This window comes from Sciurus carolinensis, chromosome 9 (genome assembly GCF_902686445.1).
Source record: "Sciurus carolinensis chromosome 9, mSciCar1.2, whole genome shotgun sequence".
Lineage (NCBI taxonomy): Eukaryota > Metazoa > Chordata > Mammalia > Rodentia > Sciuridae > Sciurus > Sciurus carolinensis.
Genome location: NC_062221.1, coordinates 19,679,920 through 19,705,818, shown reverse-complemented (window position 1 = coordinate 19,705,818; position 25,899 = coordinate 19,679,920). Strand labels below are relative to the sequence as shown.

At 33.8% G+C, this 25,899-nt stretch overlaps 1 protein-coding gene across 3 annotated transcripts in view; it reads right to left on the bottom strand.

Annotated features, from left to right (window-relative positions):
- Stag1 (stromal antigen 1) overlaps positions 1 to 25,899 on the bottom strand; it is a 378,160-nt gene that overhangs the window by 271,161 nt on the left and 81,100 nt on the right. For all 3 annotated transcript variants that reach the window (XM_047563511.1, XM_047563510.1, XM_047563509.1), the window contains 2 exons: positions 13,967 to 14,078; positions 9,529 to 9,631 (listed from right to left, as the gene is read on the bottom strand). In XM_047563511.1, the coding sequence (XP_047419467.1) occupies positions 9,529 to 9,631; positions 13,967 to 13,995 (132 nt within the window). In that variant the 5' untranslated portion in view covers positions 13,996 to 14,078. The remainder of the gene's footprint in view (positions 1 to 9,528; positions 9,632 to 13,966; positions 14,079 to 25,899) is intronic.

Sequence of the window (25,899 nt, the reverse complement as noted above, 5' to 3'; positions counted from 1 at the left end):
AGAAGAAAAAGTAGGTCCAGATCTTCAGCATGTCGGCTTAGGACCAGACTTCCTCAACAGGACTCCAATAGCACAAGAAATAAAAGCAAGAATTAATATCTGGGATAGATTCAAACTAAAAAGCTTTCTCTCAGCAAAGGATACTATCAACAATGCGAAGAAAGAGCCTACAGAGTGGGAGAAAATCTTTGCCACTCATACTTCAGATAGAGCACTAATCTCCAGAATCTATAAAGAACTCAAAAAACTCTACACCAAGAATGTAAATAATCCAATTGACAAATGGGCTAAAGAAATGAATAGACACTTCACAGAAGAAGATCTACAAGCAATCAACAAACATATGGAAAAATGTTCAACATCTCTAGTAATAAGAGAAATGCAAATCAAAACCACCCTAAGATTCCATCTCACCCCAATTAGAATGGCAATTATCAAGAATACAAGCAACAACAGGTGTTGGCGAGGATGTGGGGAGAAAGGTACACTCTTACATTGCTGGTGGGGCTGCAAATTAGTGCAGCCACTCTGGAAAGCAGTGTGGAGATTCCTTAGAAAACTTGGAATGGAACCACCATTTGACCCAGCTATCCCACTCCTTGGCCTATACCCAAAGGATTTAAAATCAGCATATTACAGAGATACAGCCACATCAATGTTCATAGCTGCTCAGTTCACAATAACCAGATTGTGGAACCAGCCTAGATGTCCTTCAATTGATGAATGGATAAAGAAAGTGTGGTATATATATACAATGGAATATTACTCCGCCATGAAGAATGATAAAATTATGGCATTTGCAGGCAAATGGATGAAACTGGAGAATATCATGCTAAGTGAGATAAGCCAATCTCAAAAAACCAAAGGAAGAATGATATCGCTAATAAGTGGATGAGGACACATAATGGGGGGTGGGAAGAGTTAGTGTTAGGGTTAGAGTTAGGTTTAGGGAGGGGGGCAAGAATGGAGGAAGAAAGGACTGTATAGAGGGAAAAGAGGGGTGGGAGGGGTGGGGGGAAGGGAAAAAAATAACAGAATGAATCAAACATTACCCTATGTAAATTTATGATTACACAAATGGTATGCCTTTATGCCATGTACAAATAGAGAAACAACATGTATCCCATTTGTGTACAATAATAAAAAAAATAAATAAATAAAAAAGAAAAAAAAAATCACCTGTTAACCTATACGCTACTCATCATTTATATAAATATATATATATATATATATGTGTGTATATATATATATATAATTTTTTAGATGTTGATAGACCTTTGTTTTATTCATTTATTTACACGTGGTGCTGAGAATCAAACCCAGTGCCTCACACATGCTAGGCAAGTGCCCTACAACAGAGCCACAAACCCAGTTCCATATTTATATTTTTAAAAACGTGTCTCTTCATCCATACAGGAGAATATAAAAAAATGATAAACTGCATCTTTTTATTTACCTCTCCTACTCAGTCTATGGCAATATGAAAGTTCGGTAATGTTGAAGATACAGAAGTACTGGTTCTCATTTAAATAGGACAAGGAGAACAAAATCCTTAAGAAACACAAGAGCAAAGAGATTCAAGATGAGTTATATTATAGAAGTAATAGCTTACATGACAACTGAAAGCAACATGAAACTACTGAATTCAAAGTTAGGGGGGAAAATGGAATGTTTTTTAAGTTATCAGTAAGGCAAGTAGCAAAATCTGAATGAGGCCAGTACAGGATCAGTATTATGTCAATATTGTCCTCATTTTCCTAACCGTACTATCATCATTATTATTATGTAGAAGAATATTTTTGATTTCCAGGAAATTCATACTAAAGTATAAGAAATAAAGAGGCATCATGTCTAATTTACTTTAAAACAATTCAAAAATATAATAGGTACATAACATTTTATATACACTATATAGACTTATTTGGCCGATGTGCATACACAGAAAGAGTGAGTTGTGCACAAACACATGAACAAAAATCAAAATATGATAAAGCAAATGTAAAAAAAAAAAAAAGTGCTAACTTTTGGGAAATTCATACAGAGGATGTCTTGAAATTTTAAAATTCTTAGAATCTTTCTGTATCTAAAATTATCTTAAAATAAAAGGATTTCTTAAACACCAGGGTAAGGAAAAAGTGCTGATTTAATCATTTACTCAATAAACATTTACTGAGCACTTAATAAAGGTCAGACACTAGTAAATAAACCACACGCACATACACACACGCGCACACGCACACACACAAATCGCTGCTTTTATGCAGCTTGCCTACTAGTTGAAGGAGACAGACAATAAGCACATTAAGTAATATGTACACAGTTGACCCTCCTTATCCATACTGGATTCAACCAATCAAGAATTTACAATACTCTGTGGCTGACATATAGGATATAGTTAAGGTCTTTAATGGTCACATCTTTTTTTATTTTATCTTATTTTATTTTAAATTTATTTATTTATTTATTTATTTATTTATTTATTTTTATGTGGTGCTGAGGACTGAACCCAGTGTTCATTCATTCATTCATTCACTCATTCATTTTATGTGGTGTTGAGGATTGAACCCAGTGCCTCACATAAGCCAGACAAGCACTCTGACACTAAGCTATAGCCCTGATCCCAATTGTTACATCTTTACTGAACATGTATGGACTTTTCCCCTTGCCATTACTCCCTGAAAAAAACAGTGTAACGACTATTTAAATTTATTGGATTAGGTATTATGTATTAATCTACAGATGATGTAAAGTATAAGGAAGCATGTATCTTGTTTATATGTAAATACTATACAGTTTTACATAAAAGACTTAAACATCTTGGAGTTTGGTATCTATCCTGGAACCAATTTTCCACAGATACTTAGGGATGACTGTACTATCATAGACAGCAATTAAGCCCTATGGAAATAGGGAGTACACAAATACATACATGTATAATCAGAAAAGGTAACCAGGTTGGGGTGAGGATTTATAATGGATTTTGTAATGGTAAATACCATAGTTAGGGGAGGCCTTAATGAAAAAAATGACCTGAGTAAGAACTGAAAGAAGTGAAGAGAGGAAGCTATACTGATAATGGGGGGTTGTGGGGGGGCACACACACAACAATTAAGATTTTGAAACAGATCTTAAGACAAAGAACAAGCCTGAGAGGTTTGAGCAAAAGCACGGGTTAGCTGAAACTATTTTCACAGTTTGAATTTTAAAAAATGGCAGATAACATTTGCAATTAGAATAAAGAGAATTTACTAACAGAATGGATACAGACAGAGAAAGAATGAATCAAGGATGACTCCAAAGTTAATAATCTGAGCATCTACAGGGAAAAACCTGCCATTATGGAAGAGATGGAAAGAACACAGGAAACTCGGGAGTTTAGTTTTTTAAACACTTTAAGCCCATTAAAGATCTAAATGAAGGGCTCAACAGGTATCTAAATACAAGTCTGCAAACAAGGGGTAAGGTCTAGATCAGAGACAAATCTGCAAGATGTCAAGTTAGTCATGAGATTGGATGTAATCACCAAGGAAGTGTTCTGTGTAGACAGATAAGATGTTTTATCAGTACAATCACAATGTTATAAGCATGATACACATAGTGTTAAATCATTCAAAGCACTCCTCATCTTACAGAATTTCACATTTACTGTGAAGGTCTGCGGCAATGCCACAACAATCAAGTCTATTAGAACCATTTTTCCAACAGTATGTGCTCATTTTCTGTCTCTGAATAATATTTTGGTAATACTTAAATTTTTTGATATGAGAAAATATAAAAAAAATTTTCGCATTGTGAAAAGTATGATTTTTCACTGACTGTGGTGATCTGTGATTAGTGATCTCTGCTTTACTCTTATAAAGCAAGTACAATATGGTGAGTTTAATCAATAAATGGTGTTTGTTGTATTCTGGCTGCCTCCAATAACTGGCGGTTCTGCTGTATGTCGTCTTCTCCTCAAGTCTCCCTATTCCCTGAGAAACAATATTCAAATTAAGGCAATTAATAACCCTACAATGTGACCTCTAAGTGTTCAAATGAAAGGAACAGTTGTATATCTCCAAATTAAAATACAAGTGTATATCTCCAAATTAATACAAAGCTGGAAATGAACAAACTTGGCAAAAGGCAAGTCAAAAGCTGAGAAAAACCACAAGCTAGGCCTCTTGCACCACATAGCAAGCCAAGTTATAAATGCAATGGAAAAGTTCTTAAAATTAAAAGTGCTAGTACTCCAGAAAACCCAAATGATAAGAACATAAAACCACCTTATTGTTGATATGGAGACAGTTTTAGTGATACAGATAGATTAAACCAGCTACAACATTACTTTAAGCCAAAGCCTAATACAGAACAAGGCCCTAACTTTCTTCAGATTGCATGAATACCAGAGAACTAAGGAAGCTGCAAAAAAAAAAAAAAGTGTGATACTAGAAGACACCATTTGATAAATTTTAAGGAAAGACACCAATTCCATAACATAAAAGCACAAGGTAAAGCAAGGCTGATGTATAAACTGTAGCAAGTTACCAAAAACATCTAGACAAGATCACTGATGAACATGACTATACTAAACAAGAGGTTTCCAATGTAGATGAAATAGCCTTATACTGGAAGAAGATGCTGGAGGATGCGGGAATGCCTGCACTCAAAGCTTCAAAGAACAGGTTGACTTGCTATGGACTATTGCAAATGGTGACTTTAAGCCGAAACCAATGCCCAATTACCATTCTGAAAATCCTAGGGTCCTTAAGAATTATACTAAACCCATTGTACCAATGTTCTATAAATACGACAATGAAACCTGAATGACAACACATCTATTTACAGCATGGTTTACTGAACGTTTTAAGCCCACAGTTCAGACCTACTGCTTTTTTTTTTTTTTTTTTTGGGGGGGGGGGTTGTAAATAGTACTTCCCATTGAAATGTACCTGGTCATCTAAGAATCCTGATGAAAATCTACAATGAGATTAACGTTGTTCTCTTTCTTGCTAATAACATCCATTCTGCAGTCAGTGGATCAAGGAGTATTTATGACTTTCAAATCTTATATTTAAGAAATACTAAAGCTAGAGCTGCCACACAGAATGATTCCTCTGATGAATCTGGGCAAAATCAAAATCCTTCTGGAAAGGATTCACCATCATACATTCTATTATGAACATATGTGATTCACTGGAGGAGGCCAAAACACCAGCATTACCAGGAGTTTAAAATAAGTTGATTCCAACCCTAATGGATAATTTTCAGGGTTGAGGACTTTTGCAGAGGAAATCACTGCAGATGTCCTAGACATAATAAGAACAATTAGAGTTGAAGCCTGGGTATGTGAATAAATTGCTGTTATCTCATGATAAAACTTTAGTAGTTGACGATTTGCTACTTAGAGATGAGCAAAGATTTTCTAGAGAGATTGAAATGACTTCTGATGTCAATGCTGCGAACAGGAACTGGAGTTGTAGCTCAGTGGCAGAGCTCTTGCCTAGCACACATGAGGCACTGAGTTCCATCCTCAGCACCACATAAAAATAAATAAATAAGGTGCTGTGTCCATCTACAACTAAAAAATATATAATAAAAAAAAAAAGAAAGAAAATGCTGTGAACACTGTTTAAATGACAACAAAGGATTTGGTATTAAATAACCTTAGTTGATAAAGCAATGGCAGGGTCTGAGAGGACTGACTCCAATTATGAAAGAGTGGGTAAAATACTAAAACAAAGAGCAATGAATGCCACAAAGAAATTGTCCATTAAGGGAAGAGTCAACTGAAGTGACAAACTTTATTATTATCTTATTTTAAGAAATTTACAGAGTCACTTTCAACAGCAATCACCAGTCTGGTTCAACAACCACCATCCTGATTAGTCAGCAGCTATCAGTAAGTAGGTAAGATCCTCCAACAACAGAAGCAAAATGACTCACTAAGGCTCAAATGACTTAGAATTTTTCCCCAATAAAATATTTTAACCAAAGTATACATTTTAAGACATAATGTTATTACACACTTAACACACATCAATCTAGTATAAACATAATCTGTACATGTCCTGGGAAACAAAAAAATTGGTATGATTCACTTTACTGTGGTGGTCTAGGACCAAATCTGCAATGTCTCTGAGGTATGTCTGTAATAATTTGCATAAAGAGATACAATAACAACAAATAAGGGGTGGACTAGTGGCAACAAAATTTTCTGAAAAATTAGCCTATTTTTAAAAACAATACTGAAATGTGCCCTAAAAATAAGAATCCCTAAGAATATGTTAATAAGGAAAGCAAAACTGTTCCTTTTAGTACACCCTTATACCATCTACACTTGACCAAATGAATAAAAACAGAATAAGTACCCTTAAAAAGTAATCCATTAACAAACACTAATTAGATTAACCCCTTTTAAAAAGCAATAAATGGGAGCTGAGGTTGTGGCTCAGTGGTAGAGCGTGTGCCTAGCACATGTAAGGCACTGGGTTCATTCCCCAGCACCACATAAAAAACTTAATAGATCAAATAAAAGTATTGTGTCCATGTGCAACTAAAAATATTAAAAAAAAAAAAAAAGCAATAAATGGAAAATTACCTGAATACACACAACTTACCAAATTGAACTAGATACAGTTAATTACCCTGGCTTTATCATTACACATTGTATACATGTTTGAAATAGCACATTGTACCTCATAAATGCATAAAATTATGTGTCAATTAAAAATTTTTAAAGTAAAGAAGCAGAAACAAGAGGGAAAGTCATGAATAAACAAAAGAATGTAATGAAACATATCTAACCAAAGTAATATATAATCAAAATCTGCATTTATTCAAAAAGGATCTAGTTGACAGAAAATGTCCCATCATTCTTCAGAACAAGTACCTGATGCATGAGTCAAATATGATCATTCTGACAGTAATTTCTTTCAATATTAACAGACTGGTATTCTTTCTTAAGAAAAAGAGTATGGGAATTGGGATAGGCGTTCAAATCCTAATTCTGCTACTCACTGTGTGTAATCTTAAGCAATTTCCCCTTTTAAAGTTTGTTTTCTGCTGTGTAAGATGCACAAAGAGCTACTTCATAGCAGTGGTGTAAGGATTAAATGACATAAAAATCACCACTCAATGCAAAGCCCAAGGTAACAACTCAAGAGGTAGTGTTGTATTGTGTTGTCTCCCTGATCATGAAAAGGAGTAGTCTTATGAACTACTGAGTGTGAATATATGAATTGAGGAATAACTAACATAAGTCTATAATGTTTGTTATTCTGACATTTTTTCCAATTCAAAGTTCATCCTATTCATCTATTAGGTTATGTAGTTGCAATTTCACTAAATAAAGGTGGAAAATAAAACCAGGTATAACAAGTATATAGTCAAATGGAAGAAGTTTGCCTTCCATCTTTTTTTTTTTTAAACAAATGTCTTGAAAAGTAAGTAATTAAGAGTTCCAAGAGAAAAGTAATGATTGAACAATTGTATCAAAGAATACTGTTGACTCACTATGAAAAACTTCTATATCTACCTACCTACAATAACTGTTAAAATAACATAATCATAAATTACAACAGGTGGGTAAAATTTGCATCATGGTTCTAACCAATAAACTGTAGAAGTGTTTATTTGGTTATATTAATAAGATAATGTTATCTCAGGGTGTGATACTAATAACAGTGTGGTTTAAAAAAAAAGATTAAAAGAAAGTAATTCCTTACTTTTTTTAAAGTAACTATAATATTAAGATCAATATTTTTTGTTTTCATTTATTCCTGATATCATATCTCTGACCTTGAGGCAGGCTATAGAAAGTAGAATCTCTATTCCCTAAAGCAGGTCATAGAAACATTGTTTCCCTTGCATTCCTCTCTTGGAGCTGCCCACCTCCATTCCCAATCTAAATTATCCTTGCCCAGTAGTAGGTCATAAGACTGTCACCTCATTCCAGAGGGTTCTTGCCCCATACCCTGGAGAGAGGAATGCTGCACAAAGAGGCAAGAAAGAATAATGAAGCAGACAGTCCTTGCTGGGTTTCCCCACCCAGTCTACTAGCATTAGATATGCAATGAAATTTCCATAAAACCCCCAAAGAACAGGGTTCAGAAAGATTCTAGAAAGTAGGACATGTAGAGGTTCCCAGAGGGTGGCACACCTCAGTAGGTATTAAAGCTCAGTGCCCCTTCTCTCATATCTCTCCCTATGGTTCTCTTCATCTGTATTTTTAATAATATCCTTTACAATAAACGGGTAAAGCTAAGCATTTCCCTGAGTTTTGTGAGCTGCTCAAGCAAATTAATCAGAGGAAAGGGCTATAAGAAGCCCAATTTATAGACAGTTGGGTTAGAAGCACAGGCAAAACAACCTGGAGCATCTAACTGTTGGTGATGGGAGTCTGGGGACTGAATCCTCAGCCTGTGGGATCTGATACTATCCTCAGGTAGACAGTAGACTGGGGTCGTCATGCTTGCCAGGTAGGTGGTGTCAGAACTAAACTGGATTACAAGTTACCCAGCTGAAGTCTGCTTCTACAAAATACTTGCTTGCTTTCTGGTAAGGAAAAATTCCTAAACTTTTTGAGATCACTGAAGTCTTCTGTGTTGGCAGTTATGGTAAAAATAGAGGGAAAGCATGGTTTGGATTTTCCAACACAATAATACATACTAAAAGATATACAGATGGAATATGTCTAGGGTGGCCTTAAAAATAGCATGAGAAGGAAAGAAAGGGAAGAGGCAGAGAAATTAAATAAGACTGGTCATACTTAGAATGGCTGAAGATGGACAATGGGTATTATGGTAGAGGGTTAGGAAGGGTCATGATAGTACTTGTTGAAGACGAATAATGGACAAATTGGGGGGGGGGGTCATGATACTCTATGTCTCCTATACAAGTAGGCTAAAATTTTTCATAAGAACTTTCATCAAATAGGAAAAAAAAAAACTTTGTTAGTAGCAGATCATGTCACTCATGAGTGTAGAATGCTACAACCCTTAATCTCTAAGCATACTGTTACTGCTATCTCTGAAAAGTTTATGCATATTTAAATAACTGAAAGTCTTAATACATGTACAGATATCCTCAAAGGAGGGTTATGAAAAGGTCTTCAAAAATTCTCAATCATGTATCAATGAGACTATATTCTGAATCTAATCCAGATCTTCAAACTAGTACTATCAAACTGCACATATAAGAGCACACACAAAATCAAGAATTAAAAAAAAAATAATCAAGAATTCCAGGTGAAAAGCAGGAGTCTTAAATAACTACGCCCCATTCAAATGTCAGAACTACTTCTAAACCTTCAAATGAATCACCAAATATGGAGGGCAAAAAAAGATACTATGATAATTTCCTTTTTCTATCACTACTAAGCTAATTTACAAAGTAAAATTTCCAAAAATTTCTAAGGCTTCACTGGAATTTTTAAAAATAATAATAAAAGAGTTAACCGCACTAGTAATAGAATTAGCAAATAGATCATACCAAGCCTATTTATGTCATGACAATTAAAGAAACAAAGAAGACAAGTAAAATACATACTGGAGGCCGGCCAGGACGACCCCTTTTTCTTTTTCCTTTGACCTCTGTTTCTTCAAGTTCGCTGCCAGCATCAGAATGGGCAGTAGTTTCATTAGTTGAATCCCTAGAAAATGTTATATTATTTTAGTAAACAAATTAATTGATAAATACAACGCAGTTCTAGTCTACTACTTTCCTTACCTCCTGCTGTATCACTAACTATAAGTGGGTAAGTGGTTAATACTTCTACTTGCAGAATAACTTCATTAAACCAAAAATGCTATCCTTCCTGCCTAATATCCCATTAACATTGAATGAAATGAACCCCCAAACAGAGGAAAATTAGAAGGAAATGACTGTGGAAATGGCAGTTTATAGATAAAATATAAATGCAAAATACAACTGCAAAAGACAAATTCTTCCATATAAAATGAAGGACTGGGAGGAATTTTATAAAATCCTTAAAGTCAGAGGTATGCTAGTAAATGTTTACCAAGTAACTCTTTTAAAAAAGTAAGTTACTGTAAATGTTACAAATATTATCAATATAAAGGATTCATACAATGCAGTCAACAATTATATACATTACTCTTTACTGTAAATTCCACATATCAATCTAATTCTCACAAAATGATTTACATAAGTTTTGCTAAACTCTTTCATCCTTATCTAACTTACAGTTGCACTGATGTTAAACCAGTTTTGCCATGAAAAGGTCATATTTTTTGTTCTTCACTTTAATGAACAGGATGTAAGTGAATTGAGAAAGATATCTGTTGGAACTTCACTCATTAGTCAATACTGCAAGCAACTTATTTGCTGAATCAGATAATAATTCTCAATAGTAGAATAATATTTCCTCGATTTTCTTCTGCTATTCGCAATGTAAGGCTAAAGACTATCTAACACACCTCTAAGTTTAGACCACATTCTTAACAATAACTCTATCATTTTCTTAACTCCACAGACAATAAATAAAACAATAAATCAAATCATAATCTGTGGTATGTGCTCATTTTCATGGTACAAATATTCCCCATAGCCAACTTCAAACTATCAAAGTGGCCTAAAGAGTTGAGAAGTGATAAAAGCGGTATATCATTAGACCATATTTCCACCATACATATACAACAGGTGTAAATTACAACCTCAATCATGATGTATCCAAAATAATTAGAAAGTGGTGAATTTTAAATACATATTTTTATTTTTAGTATGATTTAATTTTAAGCTTATGTCATTTGACATTTTATAATGGCTATGGTTGTATTTAACGGGCTTGCAAATTCCTGAAAATTTTGGCTCTCACGACACAATAAAGGCTGGCTCCAACATGGCACTGAAAAAGGACAGATCATATGAACAAGAATCTCTTCACTAAATTCTACATTACTAACTCTATTAAGGACCTGCATAAAACTACAAAAAGCAGGAAGGATACAAGTAATAGCAAGAGTAAACCTAATTTACAATCTCCTTTTTGCAATCTGCTTCACTATTGTTCTTCTTAGTCTCAATCCCTCCTTGTTTTGCTTCCTTAAAGCTTAGTTCTTAGTACCTGCTCTTCCCTCCCTTGTAGCTCTCTTCCACTTAATGTATAATTTCTATGAAAATTGCTTGGATACCTTATCAGTAGACCTGACCACATTTCAGATCTCTAATTCAAGATTATTAACTTGTATGTGTGCTTCTTTGAAAGCCACCTCACATGTACCGAATACCACATTTAAAATTAGTTCAAAGCAGGGAAGGAAGAGAGGGAGGAAAGGGGGAACAGGGAGAGGTGAGAAGAGGTACAAGGTAGAAGGAGAATGGATGACCATGACTGATGCATAATATATGCATGTATGGAAATATCACAATGAATCCCAATAATCTGTATAATTAATGTGTTAAATGTAATTTTTAAAAATGAAAAAAACTGATTTTGAAGTTAGTGCATAAGTGTTTTAAATTACTATACAAACTTCCTATCATCACCAAAGTCATAACTATATCTCTTTTCCTCTTGTGCCTTCTGCTAACCCAAGTCCTTCCCAGCCATCCTTCTCAGTGTAATAATCTATCACTCATTCTTTACATGATTATTAATTCCATGATCACCACTCCCCAAAATGATCTCAATTTATTTCCCTGCTTCTATCATCTCCCCTATCCAAGCATTCTACACATTACTGCCATAACGCTCTCATATCATATTAATCCTTACTTGTAAACCTTCTACTTAAAACTGTAAAAAATATTATAAATGATATTCAGGATTCAGCAAACTTTTCTTAAAAGATTAAACGATTAATATTTTAGACTTGTGGGTCTTCAGATTTCTGGTGCCATAGCATAAATGCAATCATAAACAACATATAAAATGAATGAATATAGCTATTTTCCAACAACATATCCACATATTATCTTTACTTTACAAATGGTAGACATTGAAGATTTTTTTCCTCTACAGTGAAGACAGGCACTATGGTTTGGACATATGTCCCCAAAGGCCCATATGTTAAAGGCTTCGTCACCAACCCTGTGACTACTGGGAGGTGATGGAACTTTAAGAGACAGGGGGGCCTAGTGGGAGGCAGTGAAGGCATGCTGTTCAAGGGAATAGTGGGACTACAGCCCCTTCCTTTTTGTCTTTGCTTCCTGGTGGCTATGAGATAAGTAGTTTGCTCAATCACATATTCTCTACCATGATCTCCACCAAATCAACAAGGACAAGTGATCATGGACTAGAACCTCTGAAACTGTAAGCCAAAAATCCATCTGTCCTCCTTATAAGTTGATTGTCTCAGGTATTTTGTCACCATGACACAACCACAAAATTTCCAGAAAATCATGTTTATTAGTGTTCAACTTTATCTCCAGACGACAAATCTAAACCAGAGTTATTTATCCAGTTCCCACTAAATACCTATGGACATCACAGATTTACATTTTTCTGAAAATATTTCAGTTACTAAGCATAATGACACTAAACATCAAAACATCATCTTTAAATATTAACACAATTTAAATATAATCTGTTTCATATTTTATCAGTTATTAACATGAGGGCCTGTCTAGTATTGGTGTGTGCCAGAAGCATACCATACAAAAAAAATGAGACACAAAAATGCAGTTCAGGCTGGGGAGATAGCTCAGTCGGTAGAGTGCTTGCCTTGTAATCATAAGGCCCTGGGTTCGATCCCTAGCACCAAAAAAAAAAAAAAAAAGTCACCAAAAATGCAGTTCAAGAGTTACATCAGAAACAATAAGAGAGGGAATATTATTTTAAGTATGGTGCAAGGAAAAAAACATATGGAAATGTAGGAGTACAGAAGGACATCTACCCCAAATTTGAGGGTTCAAAGAAGTTTTGATTGAGGCAGAATACTTCAACTAAGATATATATGGCTGGACAGTGTGTTGGAATGACAAGGAAAGAAGTGTATAAATACAAAAAGAAAAAAACACAATGTGGGGATTGCAAAAATCAGTGTTATATTCAAGTCAAGGGGTATAGAGGAGTGAGGTTAAGTAGGCAGAAAAGACTTAAATTTTATTTCCGAGAATAGAGAGAAAGAAGAGAGGAAGGTATTGACCATCTTTCAGGTCAGCTAAGGAATTTGGAAGTTTTATTTCTTGGAACTGTGGGAAAAAAGAAAGCCAGAAGAGTAATCAGAAGTTTGTCCATCGGAAAAGAAGTATAAAGATGAACAGGATCAGTAATAACATAAATGTTTAAATTCATCACTTTCATTATAGCTGAACCATCGTTATCATATAGAGCCAAAGTATACTTGATTTGTAGCAATGAAATGAACAGTATCTGCTATTACTTTTAACACATTTCCCAGAGATTCCGAAAGAAACTCCAATTCTAAATGTGTCCTACGAAATTAAGGAGGTGTCACCAAAAATACCAAATGATATTCCCTTAGATTACTTCAAGTAATCAGAATAGTTCAACAATCTCAAATCTTGGGGGAAAGAAAGAATCTTAATGAACAATTTAAAGGACAACAAGGAGAGGGTGGAAGTTAATACACTTTTCCATGTAAATGGCCAGACTGGATACTTTTTGGCTTTTGAGATAATACTCATCATCGTAAGTTGCAGTACAAAGCATCCCTAACATGTATGTAAAGAACAGTACATAAAGCATAACCAGTGTCACTCTAATCCAACAGCAATTTACAAAAAGAGGCAGCATGCCAGATTTGGCTCTTGGGTCATAATTTATTGAGCCCAGATATAGGATTTTAACATCTTTTTTGTTCAATATTAGAGAACATGCTGGCATTCTCATAGCAAGGACATGGATGGATATGGTAATTATATACCCTAATACTTAAATTTTAAAATATACTGTCCTAACATAAAAGAACATATTTAATGTGTCTCATCAAAGAGAACCCTATAATACATATATTATACCCATCTTTCTTTTTAAAACAGGAAAGAAAATTCTAATACTTACTGTAACACTGGTAACTCTGAAGTAATCATTGCTAGAGAGGTTGTTCCACAATGCAGCAAAAGAATCAAGTTCTGTATAATTCAAATTTTTTAAAACAACCACAAAGGTAACCCTGTTAATTGAAAAAAAAAATGAAAATTATTTAAAAATAAAGTGATATGCCAAATACATAGACTATAATCAATCAGTACCTCCAACAATCTCACTACTTGATATTCTCTCGAATAAGTTGAATCCACCCAGAAACCTGCACAAGAAAGTTTACCATACCTTTACTCATAATTTCTAAAACATAGAAACAACCAAGATATCCTTCAGTAGGTGAATGGATTAACACCCTGTAGTACATCCAGACAACAGATTATTTGGTGTTTAAAAGAAATGAGCAATAGAGCCATGAAAAGAAGAAGAATCTTAAATGCATATTACTAAGTGAAAGAAGTCAATCTGAAATGGGTGCATACTGCAAGATTTCAATTATATGGTATTTTCAAAGAAACAAAACTATGCAAACAATAGATCAGTGGTTGCAGGATGGCGGGGGTAGTGGAACTTTCCTGAATGATACTGTAATGGTGGATATGTAATACAGCTATCAAAACCTATCGCATGTACCTTAGTAAGAGTGAATTCAAACTCAAATCTATAGACTTTGGGTGGTAATGCCATGTCCATGTAGGTTCCAATCACAAGGTACCACTTTGATAACTGTTGATAGTAGGAGAGAATGGGTTGGGCTCAGGGGTTGTAAGAGAAATCAGTCTGCCTTCTGCTCAATTTTGCTATGAACCTGAAATTGCTCCAAAAAATGGTCATAAAAAAAGTAAAAAATGCATCAGCAGATTAAAGCATCTAACATGCTAGCTAATTTATGCCCTCATATCTTAACATTCCTTGTTCCTTACTCAATGTTATGACCCTGGATAGATTTAAGGGTATGTAAGAGTTCATGAGCATATGTAAACACAGACACAATACCCCATTTACTAAAACAAGGAATATTTGTCTGTCATGTACCACACCGCAAATGACAAGGGGTAAAGGGATGATTCAGAATACAACTGTTAGCCTAATCATTTCATAGTACAACACTCATAGTTTCACACATGGTTATTAACTGAATCAAAAGCAAGATTTAAAGGGAACATTATTTCCAGTTACATGCAGTTTTATTTGTAAATCACTAGGTTCTATTTAATCACAGGAATTCACTATCAAGTTAAAGACTATATAACACAATGTTATTAATTCAAGCCTTGTTTTATAAAGACTTTCATAGCAGCGTAAGCATGCACACAAAATACACAGACAGGTGATGGTGGTAGTTGGGCACCACAAAATTTGCTAAGCAAATCAATGATTACAGTGACAATGAGATTATTGAGAAGATGCTTTTCAACAGTTTCTGTTAAGTGATACTATGTATCTACATAGAAGTAATATGGTTGCTAACAATTTTTGCTTGAATTGTGACTGTCACATATGTTCATGATATCAAATTAAGTATATTAAGAGAAAAAATTTTGTCCAATAAAATATACATGAATATACACTTAAATTCTCTGTAATATGAAAGTGGAAATAGTATTCAACCCAGAAAACATTTCAATGTCTTTTCCCAGTAAAACTGAACCTGTGAATGAGAAAGATTTTGTAGTTCTTTCAGGAATGATTGCCAGAATAGATTTAGATCTTTCAAGTTACATAGCAATTTACACTAAAAGGTGACCCAAATAACCAGGCAACATTAAGATACAAGAAAAGGGAGAGTGGTAAATCTTTTGATAACATTAATCTGGAAACTCTCAAATATTAAACACACAGGATACTTTTAACCAAAATTTAATCATGTGCTCAGTGGGACAGCGATAAAGTTCATTTGTAAAAGCAAGTTAGATCATTATTCTACTATCTCACCTAACCATTTATTGTAAAATGCTATTAATACAATCTCTTGGTAATAACAAACCTTAAAGTCAAAAAGAAATTGAACAGAGTGATTAAAGAGTTTGAGTTCTAGAGCCAGACTGCCTGGGTACTTACACTAAGTATGCTACTTTCTAGCTCTAAAACCCTCTGTGCCTCGGCATTCTTATCTGTCAAACATGAATCATTTAAAAAGTCATATTTCATTATAGTTGCTGTGGAGAGTGACTATAAGAATACCTCGAACTCTTTAATGAGTATTCTTACGTATAGGAAGGAGGAGCAGATAAAAGCATAAAAGAATGTAAACTCCTTGAGGGGCAGGTATTTTTAGCCCTTTTTGCTTATTGTTATGTTTATAGTGTCTAAAACCTAGTAAACATCTGTTTAATTAAAAACATGTGTGCTAGTCATCAGAGAAATACAAATCAAAACTACAAGGAAATACTGCCCCACTCCAGTCAAAATGGTTACTATTAAAAAATGAAAAAAGAAAGAAAGAAAAAGTAAGACAAAAAATTAAGTATTAGAAAAGAAGTAGAGAAAGGGAACCCTTATACTGTTGGTGAGAATATAAATTACTACAGCCATTATGGAAGCAATACAGAGATTTCTCCAAAAAATTAAAAACAAAACTGTCACACAATTCCAAGAAAATAAAATCAGTATGATATCTGCACTCTTTTTCATTAACCTAACGTATACATACACAATGCAAGGAGGGTGACTATAGTTAACAATTTCATATTGTATACTGCAAAATACCTCTAACAGGATTTTGAATGTTCTCACCACAAAGAAGTGATGTTTAAAGAGATGAATATGCTAATTACCCTGACTTGCTCATAACACTTTGTATACATGTACCAAAACACCACAATGTATCCCAGAAATGGGGGGAGAGGGTTTAAGGAGAGTACACAAAATTAAGCATTAGAACTCTTGAAATTGCAAAGTAACCAAAGTTATCAACTTTTTCTTTTAAACAAAAAACAAAAACAGTTGATGGATGCATTCCTAAAAACTGATCCACTAAAGCTGTGACTCTCAAAGTTGAGGAAGGGGTTTGCACAGGGCTTAAAGGGTTAAGAAAAAGAACACAATACATCCACGATGGAGTGGCAAGATGAGAGGCCTCTTCTCCAAGTGACCTTAAATACACATACAGTCCCACAACACAGATGACTGTCCCTGGACTTAAGGAAAAATGAAAGCAAAAAAATACGACATGTCCAAAGAGCTCTGAACTGTTTATTCACCAATATTTTCCAAGGCTTTACATTAATCTCTGAAAATGCAATGCCACTGTAGCCATACCTTTTCCCCAAAATGCTGCCTACACATTATCTCAGCTACAAACACTCATAAACACACTAGCCACATTGTTCTTCAATTCAGTATTGTTCTAAATTTACCTTCTTATATTCCATCACCAAAAAAAAGGGGGGGGGGGCACCAAGAACCTTAACTCTCTCCTACCACCTCAACCCTGTTTCTTTCCCATTATTTGGTTCATAATAATTCCAAAGTACTAGCTATTCCTCTAAGAAAACTCACTCCTTACCACTTTCGTATATATACAAATTCTACTTCACCCTTCATAACCCACTCTTGCCTGGAGCAAACTGGAAATTTCTAAGCTTGAAATCTAGGCTGTATTAGGTCTCTCACTTACAAGTTTTTATTATGTTTTTTTCTTTAATATTTTGTTTTAGATGTAAGTGGACGCTATAACTTTATTTTATTTTTATATGGCGCTGAGGACTGAAACCAGGGCTTCACACATGCTAGGGAGCGCTCGCTCTACCACTGAGCCACAACTCCAGTCCACACTTGAAAGTTTTTATACCACCCTGTACATGCCATTCTGTAACACTTTTTGTGCTTTTTTTATACATATTTTTTGATGCATTTGTACATGTATTTTTATTTTTTAAAAGGAGTGTTACAAATTTAATTCAGTTCCTTATTTATATCATTCTACTGTTTTGAAAAATCAATGAACTTTATTTTTTAAGTAGTTTTAGGTTCATGATAATTCACCACATTGTTAGTGATTTATTTGCATTTCTATCTGGTCAGGAGATTTATGAACATTTTGGAGAACTGTCTTCTCTTTCTATTCTTAAGGAACTAAAGTGCTAGTACCTGACAAACAGAAAGGGGGTTTAATAATTAGCAAATATAAAATAAAGTATAGAGTCTGGGAATGCATTTCAGTGATGCAGCATTTGCCTAGCATGCACAAGACCCTGGGTTCCATCCGCAACGCCACAAAAGGGAGGGGAGGGGAGATAGATCATGCCTCTTGATATTAACTAATAAGGGAGAAATAAATTACTAATTCATTAGTAAGTTTATTTTTAATACTATTGTAAATGGGATCATCTCATGATTTCTAACTAGTTATATAACCAATTTTATAATTTACCTTTTAATTGACTAAAATTTTTTCTTGAAATCTATAAACCATTACAGCTACAAAAGGAAGTGAAATTATGGCAATCTCACCCCTAGTTCCAGTCTGGAGAATACTGCCAAGATAATAAGCTGGGTTTTAGGAATTCAACTAGGGGAGGTGTACTATCTGAAAAGGAAGAAAAAAATCTAAAACCATTAGTCGAACAGATCCAAATGAGTCTTGATGAGAAACTGAAGTCAAAAGTCAAATCCAAAATAATAAACCTAACAGAAAGAACATTATAAATGAAAACTGGAGTCAAGAGAAAAGAGTCTGCTATGAACTAAATGATCAAGACCAAAGCCAAAGGAGGACTGAAGGAATATAATATGTAGATTTGTGATAAGGACACTCATTCAATTTTCTATATTAATCCAATCATCTTATATCAAAAGCTGTTCTACTTTATAAATCATACAACTGATCAGAAATAAATGTTATTGATTGGACTGCTCTAAATTTTAAGTGCACTAAACATTTCATCAGTCTTTAAAATAGCTAATGAGTTAAGAATGAAACCCAATGAGGTTGGGGTTGCGGCTCATTGGTAGAGTGCTTGCCTAGCATGTGTGAGGCACTGGGTTCGATTCTCAGTACCATATATAAATAAGTAAAATGAAGGTTCATCAACAATTAAAAAAAAATTTTAAAAAAAAAAAAACAGTATGTTAAAACAAAATCAAAAAGAAACCCAAGGGAATTAACTTGCCTTATTCCAAACTGCCTCACACTAAATATGAAAGAATACATGCAAATAAAAAACTGACAAACCTGTCAAAATTACTAGATTTTATATTTCCATGTGCTTTTTTAAGAAAACTGTTGATTTTTAAAAATTAAATTTCCCCCAAATTTGAACACTACCACTACCACAAACCTCCCTCAGGAAAAAATTATAAACTTTTAAAATATTTTACTAATGGACCTACCTACTTGTACAAATGAAAATTGTCTGATAATTAACAATTTCATCAAGAAATGCCTATTAGATAGATAGATAGATAGAAAGATAGATAGATAGATAGAAAGAAAGAAAGAAAGAAAGAAAGAAAGAAAGAAAGAAAGAAAGAAAGGCCTATCATCAATGTAGTAGCTATATGAGCAGAACAATAAAACTATTCTAAATATGTCCTTGGCTAAAGCAAAAAAAAATCTACTGTTGAAGGGAGTCTGAAAAAAATAAGTTATGAGAAAATGTGTTCTTAAAATACAATCACAAAAAACAAAATTCCTTACCAAAATTTACATAACCCCATGATTTTCATATATAAATTATTTCAAAAGTGTAAAAACCACTACCATCTTACCACAGTCCTGAAAAGACACAAAATTTAATAAAAATACTTGACGAGAATTTTAACTATACAAAAATTAAAATTACTAAGTAAGATTTTCTTATAATTTATAGCTCAAATTTTAAAGTTTAACTGACACCCTTTCTACACAATCACTACCTTCATCTTCAATTAACTCACTTTGTACAAGATTAATTTGCAAAAATGGCTTTATAATATTAATTCTTCTGAAACAAGAACAATCTAATAAACTTCTCTTAACCCAGCATGCACTGTAAAATAATTTTCTATGTGCTATAGTCTCAAGAATAAGGGGGAGGGGACAATCATTAAAAACCAAGATCATTTTTTTTGGCCCCCTCTATCACATAAACTTCCACTGGAATTTAACATTTGCTAAATGCCAAAAGCATGACAATGATATTATCACAAAATGTTTAAAATATGACAACTAAATCTTAAGAAACTTAAAACTCACTAAGAAAAGAATACAGTCTGTGATAAGTAGGCTAAGTTTCGTAAGAGAATAAAATGTGCCTATTAAGTTTGACAACACAGTAAATAAACAAAATCTTTGGGACCAAGATCAGAAAGAAATGAGTTAATAAATCCTACATATAAATGAACTTTTAAAATTGAAGTTCAGGGGGCTGGAGTTGTAGCTCAGTGAGCACTTGCCTAATACATGTGAGGCACTGGGTTCGATCCTCAGCACTACATAAAAAATAAAGGCATTGGGTCCATATATATATATATATATATATATATATATATATATATATATATGTCTAAGCTGAGTGCAGTGGAGCACAGCTGTAATCCCAGTAATTAAGTGATGCTGAGGCAGGAGGATCACAAGTTTAAAGCCAACCTCAGCAATTTATCAAGGCCATAAGCAACTTAGTGTGATCCTGCCTCAAAAGAAAACACTGAAAAAGGCGGGCTGGGGATACTGTTCAGTGGTTAAGCACCCTGGGTTCAATCCCTAGTAATTGAGGGGGGGAAAAAAAAGGAAGAAAAAGAAAAATCAAGTCCAAGCCAGAGAAAAGATATACATTTCATTATTTTGTGGATCTATTTAGTAAGTTTTCCCATAACTACAATTGTGAATAATATTGTTCACTGAACAATAACTGAAGTATCTAATTTTGTATTGTTACTTTAAATATAGAAAGTTGTATTAGAGTTCTCAAAACTATTCCAGCATCAAGTAACATTTTACTTTAACATCTGAAAAAACGTTACACCTATAATTAGAAAAATCTGAACTACAATGGACTCTAACCTGTAAAATAAGAGAATTGAGTCCATATAGATATAAATGAATAACTGAATAAAAATAAATGAGGGAGAAGAGAAAGTTCTTTCCTATCACAGACTTTAAAAGTATAGAAGGAATGATAGAAATGTGAAAATCATCAATGGATATGCAACAATAACTTTTTCAGGTGAGGTTCATTAGTGAATACTAAAATGGATGAGCAAAAAGTATAGTAAGAAATTTATGCACAATAAAAAGGTATCTCATGTTAGTGTGGATGTGGGGGAAAAGGCATACTTTTACACTGCTGGTAGAGTTGCAAATTGGTGCAGCCTCTCTGGAAAGCACTATGGAGAATCCTCAGAAAACTTGGAAAGGACCCACCTTTTGACCCAGTTATCCCACTCCTCGGTTTACACCCAAAGGACTTAAAATTAGCACACTATAGTGATGCAGCCACATCAATGTTTGTAGCAGCTCAATTCACAATAGCTAGATGCCCTTCAACAGATGAATGGATAAAGAAACTGTGGTATATATACACAATGTTATTCAGTCATAAAGAAAAATAATATTAAGGCATTTGCAAATAAATGGATAGAATTGGAGAATATCATGCTAAGTGAAATAAGCTAATCTCAAAACACCAAAGGCCGAATGTTTTCCCTGATAAGTTAAGGATGACATATAATGAGGAGTGAGAAAAGAATGGAGGAACTTTAGATTATGAGAAGGAAATGGGGGGGTAATAAAAATCGTGGAATGAGACAGACATCGTTACCCTGTGTTCATGTGTGATTACACAAATGGTACGAATCTACATCATGTACAGTCATAGAAATGAAAAGATGTTCCATTTGTGTACAATGAATCAAAATGCAATCTGTAAAATTTAAAAAACAAATAATTAAAATAAATAAATCATAAGATACTCATTAATTATAAAAGGAAAAGTAAGTAATGTTACAGTGGAGAAACCTAGCAGACTCCTTCCTTAACCAAGTGATTACAGTTAACACTACCAATAATGTAAGTATCCACAAGGGTATTCTACTCTGATAATGAAGGGTACAACTTCATTTTTGTGGTATCATGGCCAGAAATTCATAATCTTAATTTAATCAGATAAACCAGACTAAGAACATTATACAAAAAAACTGCGAAGAATTCTTCAAAGGTCCCAAAGTCATGAACACTTAGAAAAGCTGAAGAACTGTCCCAGAGACATAACAATTACAAACACTGTGATCCTACATTGGATCCTACAACCAGAAACAAAAGAATATTAATGAGAATTAATTATTAGAAGTAAAATTTGAATAAGATCTTTATACTGAAGTTAGTAGGTCAGTTAATTTTCAGGTTTTAGTAACTATACTGTGGTTATATAAGATACTGACATTTGGAGAGGACAGAAAAAGGATAACAGGGAAACCTCTGTACTATTTTTGCAACCCTATTTTCAAAAGTAATTTTTAAAAGGGGACCTCAGGGAAAATAGAAGGAAGAACAGTAGAATACAGGAAGGGGATCAAAGGTAAGGGAGGAGGGAGAAGGAGGGAGAAGGAGAGAGAAAGAAGAGGTACTTAGAAACGACACTGACCAAATTATACTACCTGCATGTGTGAATCTAGCACAAGAAATCTCATTTCTAAGTATATTTATAATGTACCAATTAAAAATAAACGGAAGTAAGACCAGTGGAATAAAGGATTGGGATCAGAAGGAAGAAGAAGGGGAAGAAAAAAGGAAGGAAAAGGGAAGTACTGGGGAATGAAATTGATCTAACTGTTCTATGCATGTATGAATATGTCACAAGGAATCCAACTATTATGTATAATTATAATACATCAATAAAAACTTTTTTAAAAAGACTGGTTTATTTCAGGAGTAAAGAAGAAAAACTCTTAACTCCCACACTGTACACTAAAATACAACTCAAAGAGTCAAGAAACTGAAGGGAAAAATAGGTGAAGTGTTTTATCAAATGACCTTACAACTTTCTTCCCAGGGCTCAAAACGTTTTCTTTTAGTCTTGGTAATTCACTTCTTAATCCTAGGAATTAGTGCTACCTAGGTTCCCCTCTCTTACCCAATAGAATTTCTAGCTCTTGCATGTCAAAACTACAATAACTACTCTACTCACTGTAATCAAATTGCACTTAAAACTATTTGCATACCCTACAGAGTACAACAAGAATGTACTAAACAAAAAATTTCAAAAAGTCTTTGTCAGGAAAAATAAACTCATCTGTTGAAACCAGTAATATTTTTATATGCCTGAAAATGCCAACACATGTTCAGTCTCATTACAAAAATTACTAAACAAAGAATGGTGAAAGTCAAGAGACTACAACAAGGTGAGTAGAGTTCTTCTTTAGTATCTTATACTATACTTTGTATATCCAAGGTTCTTCCCTTGCATTAGTTTCCAAGGTTTTGCCAAAACCAAGTACCATGAACTGGAGAGCCTTCAACAACATAAATTTATCATCACATAGTTCTGGCAGTTAGATGTCTAAAATCAATGTGTTGTAGAGCCAAAGCTCCCTTGGAAGCCTCTAGGGCAGTATCCCCTGCTACACCACACTCTTTTTAGCTTCTGAAAGCCCCAGGCATTCTTTGGTAGGTTTTGTTTGTTTGTTTGTTTTTTGTTTTTGGTGGTGGGGTAAACTGGGAATTTAACCCAGGGCACTTAACCACTAAGCCACATCTCCAGTCTTTTTTTATTTTGAGACAGGGTCTTGCTAAGTTACTCAGGGCCTTGCTAAACTGCTGAAGCTAGCTTTGAACTTGGGATCTTCCTGCCTCATTCTGGTCACTGGGATTACAGGCATGCACCACCACACCCAGCTATTCTGACTTTTAATAATGGCAGACATTGTACATGGAGATCATAATAAAATGCCCCCACGCAGGCTGAAGGTGTAGATCATGGTAGAGCACTTATGCTCTTACCTAGCATAATAAAATGAAGTTATTAGTTAGAAATTATCTGCTCAAATGCTCAATTTTTTGCCTCTCTCTCATTCTTTATCCTTTAATAGTATTTCAGGAAACAAGATAAACTTCTTGTTCTTGCTACATGCCCCTGTGTCAATATTTCATTCTTTACTCCTTCCCAAAGCCTATACACCATTCAACTGTCCCTATCGGATAAAACATATAAAGACTGTAACTTCCTGTTCCTTAATAGGAACCACACTCTTGTTTTCCCTGCTTTCATAAAAGCAGCTTCCATCTCATTTTTCATTCCCTCTAGTTTAAAAAAAAGAGAAGATCTTACTTTAGACCCCAAGTTTCCACTGAAATTACTCTTTGGGAAAAAAAAAAAATCAATAGGAATTATTTCAAGATATTAATGAATTATTATTGATGTTTTAGGTGTTTCTTAAAGTTATCTTTTCGAGAAATCAATACTAAAATATTTACAGATGACGTGTCACGATTCACTTCAAGTAAATACAGGATGAAAGGTGTATGGATTAAACAATATTTAGCCAGGAGTTGCTAAACTCCATAAAAGGTACTTAAGGAAAGCTCCATAATAAGTACCTAAGAGATAACTATACAATTCCATCTACTTTGGTTGAAATTTTCCATGGTAAAAATTTATTACTGCTGTTACAACTAACAATAAAACCACAGATTTGGTTTTTAACCAAAACAGAAATTACCAAGTCACCTGAGTTTGGGAAATACTCCCTTTCCTTTACCTTCCCAAATAACCAAGCAATCCTTACCTTCAAGCATCAGTAAATTGCTTTCAATAACCACAATGTGATCTTTTAAGTTATGTTAAGCAGTACAAAGGTTGTTAATGCTAATTTATAAAAACTTGATGACTTTCGAAATCTTTATTTTAGATCCTGAGTTCACTACTGACTCCTGTGCACATTTTCTCGATGCAACATTATATATAATCTTGATGATGATCAGAAACTGAGCTTTTCTCAACTGCACCCTACCTCACTTGCCCCATCAAAAATAGATTTAATTTAAAAGTTAGATTATGGTTTTGTTTTCAAATTACTCATTTCATCTCATTGAATCATGCAGTCACCCAAGTGGGAATCTCCAACCCTTAAATCAGCTATGACTCCCTCTTCTACTTCAAATACTGTTGATTTCATCAATAAAATGTAGTGTAAATCCCTCTCTTCTCTAATCTTATTCATACTGCCCTAAAAAAGGTCCCTCTGTCCCCAAGTAGTTCAGTAGTCTCCAATTTCTCTTACTTTCTCAACTCAATCCTCCTCCCTTACAGCTAGTGACTTAAAATAATAATTTAGTCAAACAAGCTCCTAGTTTAAAATCCTTAAATACTTATCATTACTAAGATAAAAATCAAATTCCTAAGTGTAACAGATCCAAAATTTAACAACTGGCTCCTCCCCAGCTTCACATCCAATCTCCCATAATATTGTAATTTACATCTTTTATTACCAAACTACTTTAGTTCATTGCAAGCACCTTTATGGTTCACACTGTCAAGTCTCTGCTCACATCATTTCCTTCCTGAAACATTTTATTCACTATTTTAGTTGCATGTTCACTTTAAACAGTATCTTTTAATAAAATCTACAATAATTGAATCAACAAAAAACTGAAAAAGTTATGTGTTTATATACAAAAGAAACTGATTAAAATGTTAGAAAATCAAAATTCCATCCAAAGTAATACAAAAATTAAAACTTATGTACAAAACATAAGCAGCAAAATTTTTTAAAAAAAAAGTATGTTGGACTTCATTAAAATTAAAAACTTACCTACCTGAATGAAATTGTTAAAAGACACCATTCACCAAAGGAGATATTTAGATGGTAAATAACTGGATTAAAAGATGTCCCAGATCATTAATCAATAATAAAATGCAAATTAAAACCACAGGGATATTGCTACAGATAACACTATGCCTATTAAAATGAATTGTTTTTTCTATTTTTAATTGGTTCTTCTTAGTTATGCACAACATAGAATTCATTTTGAT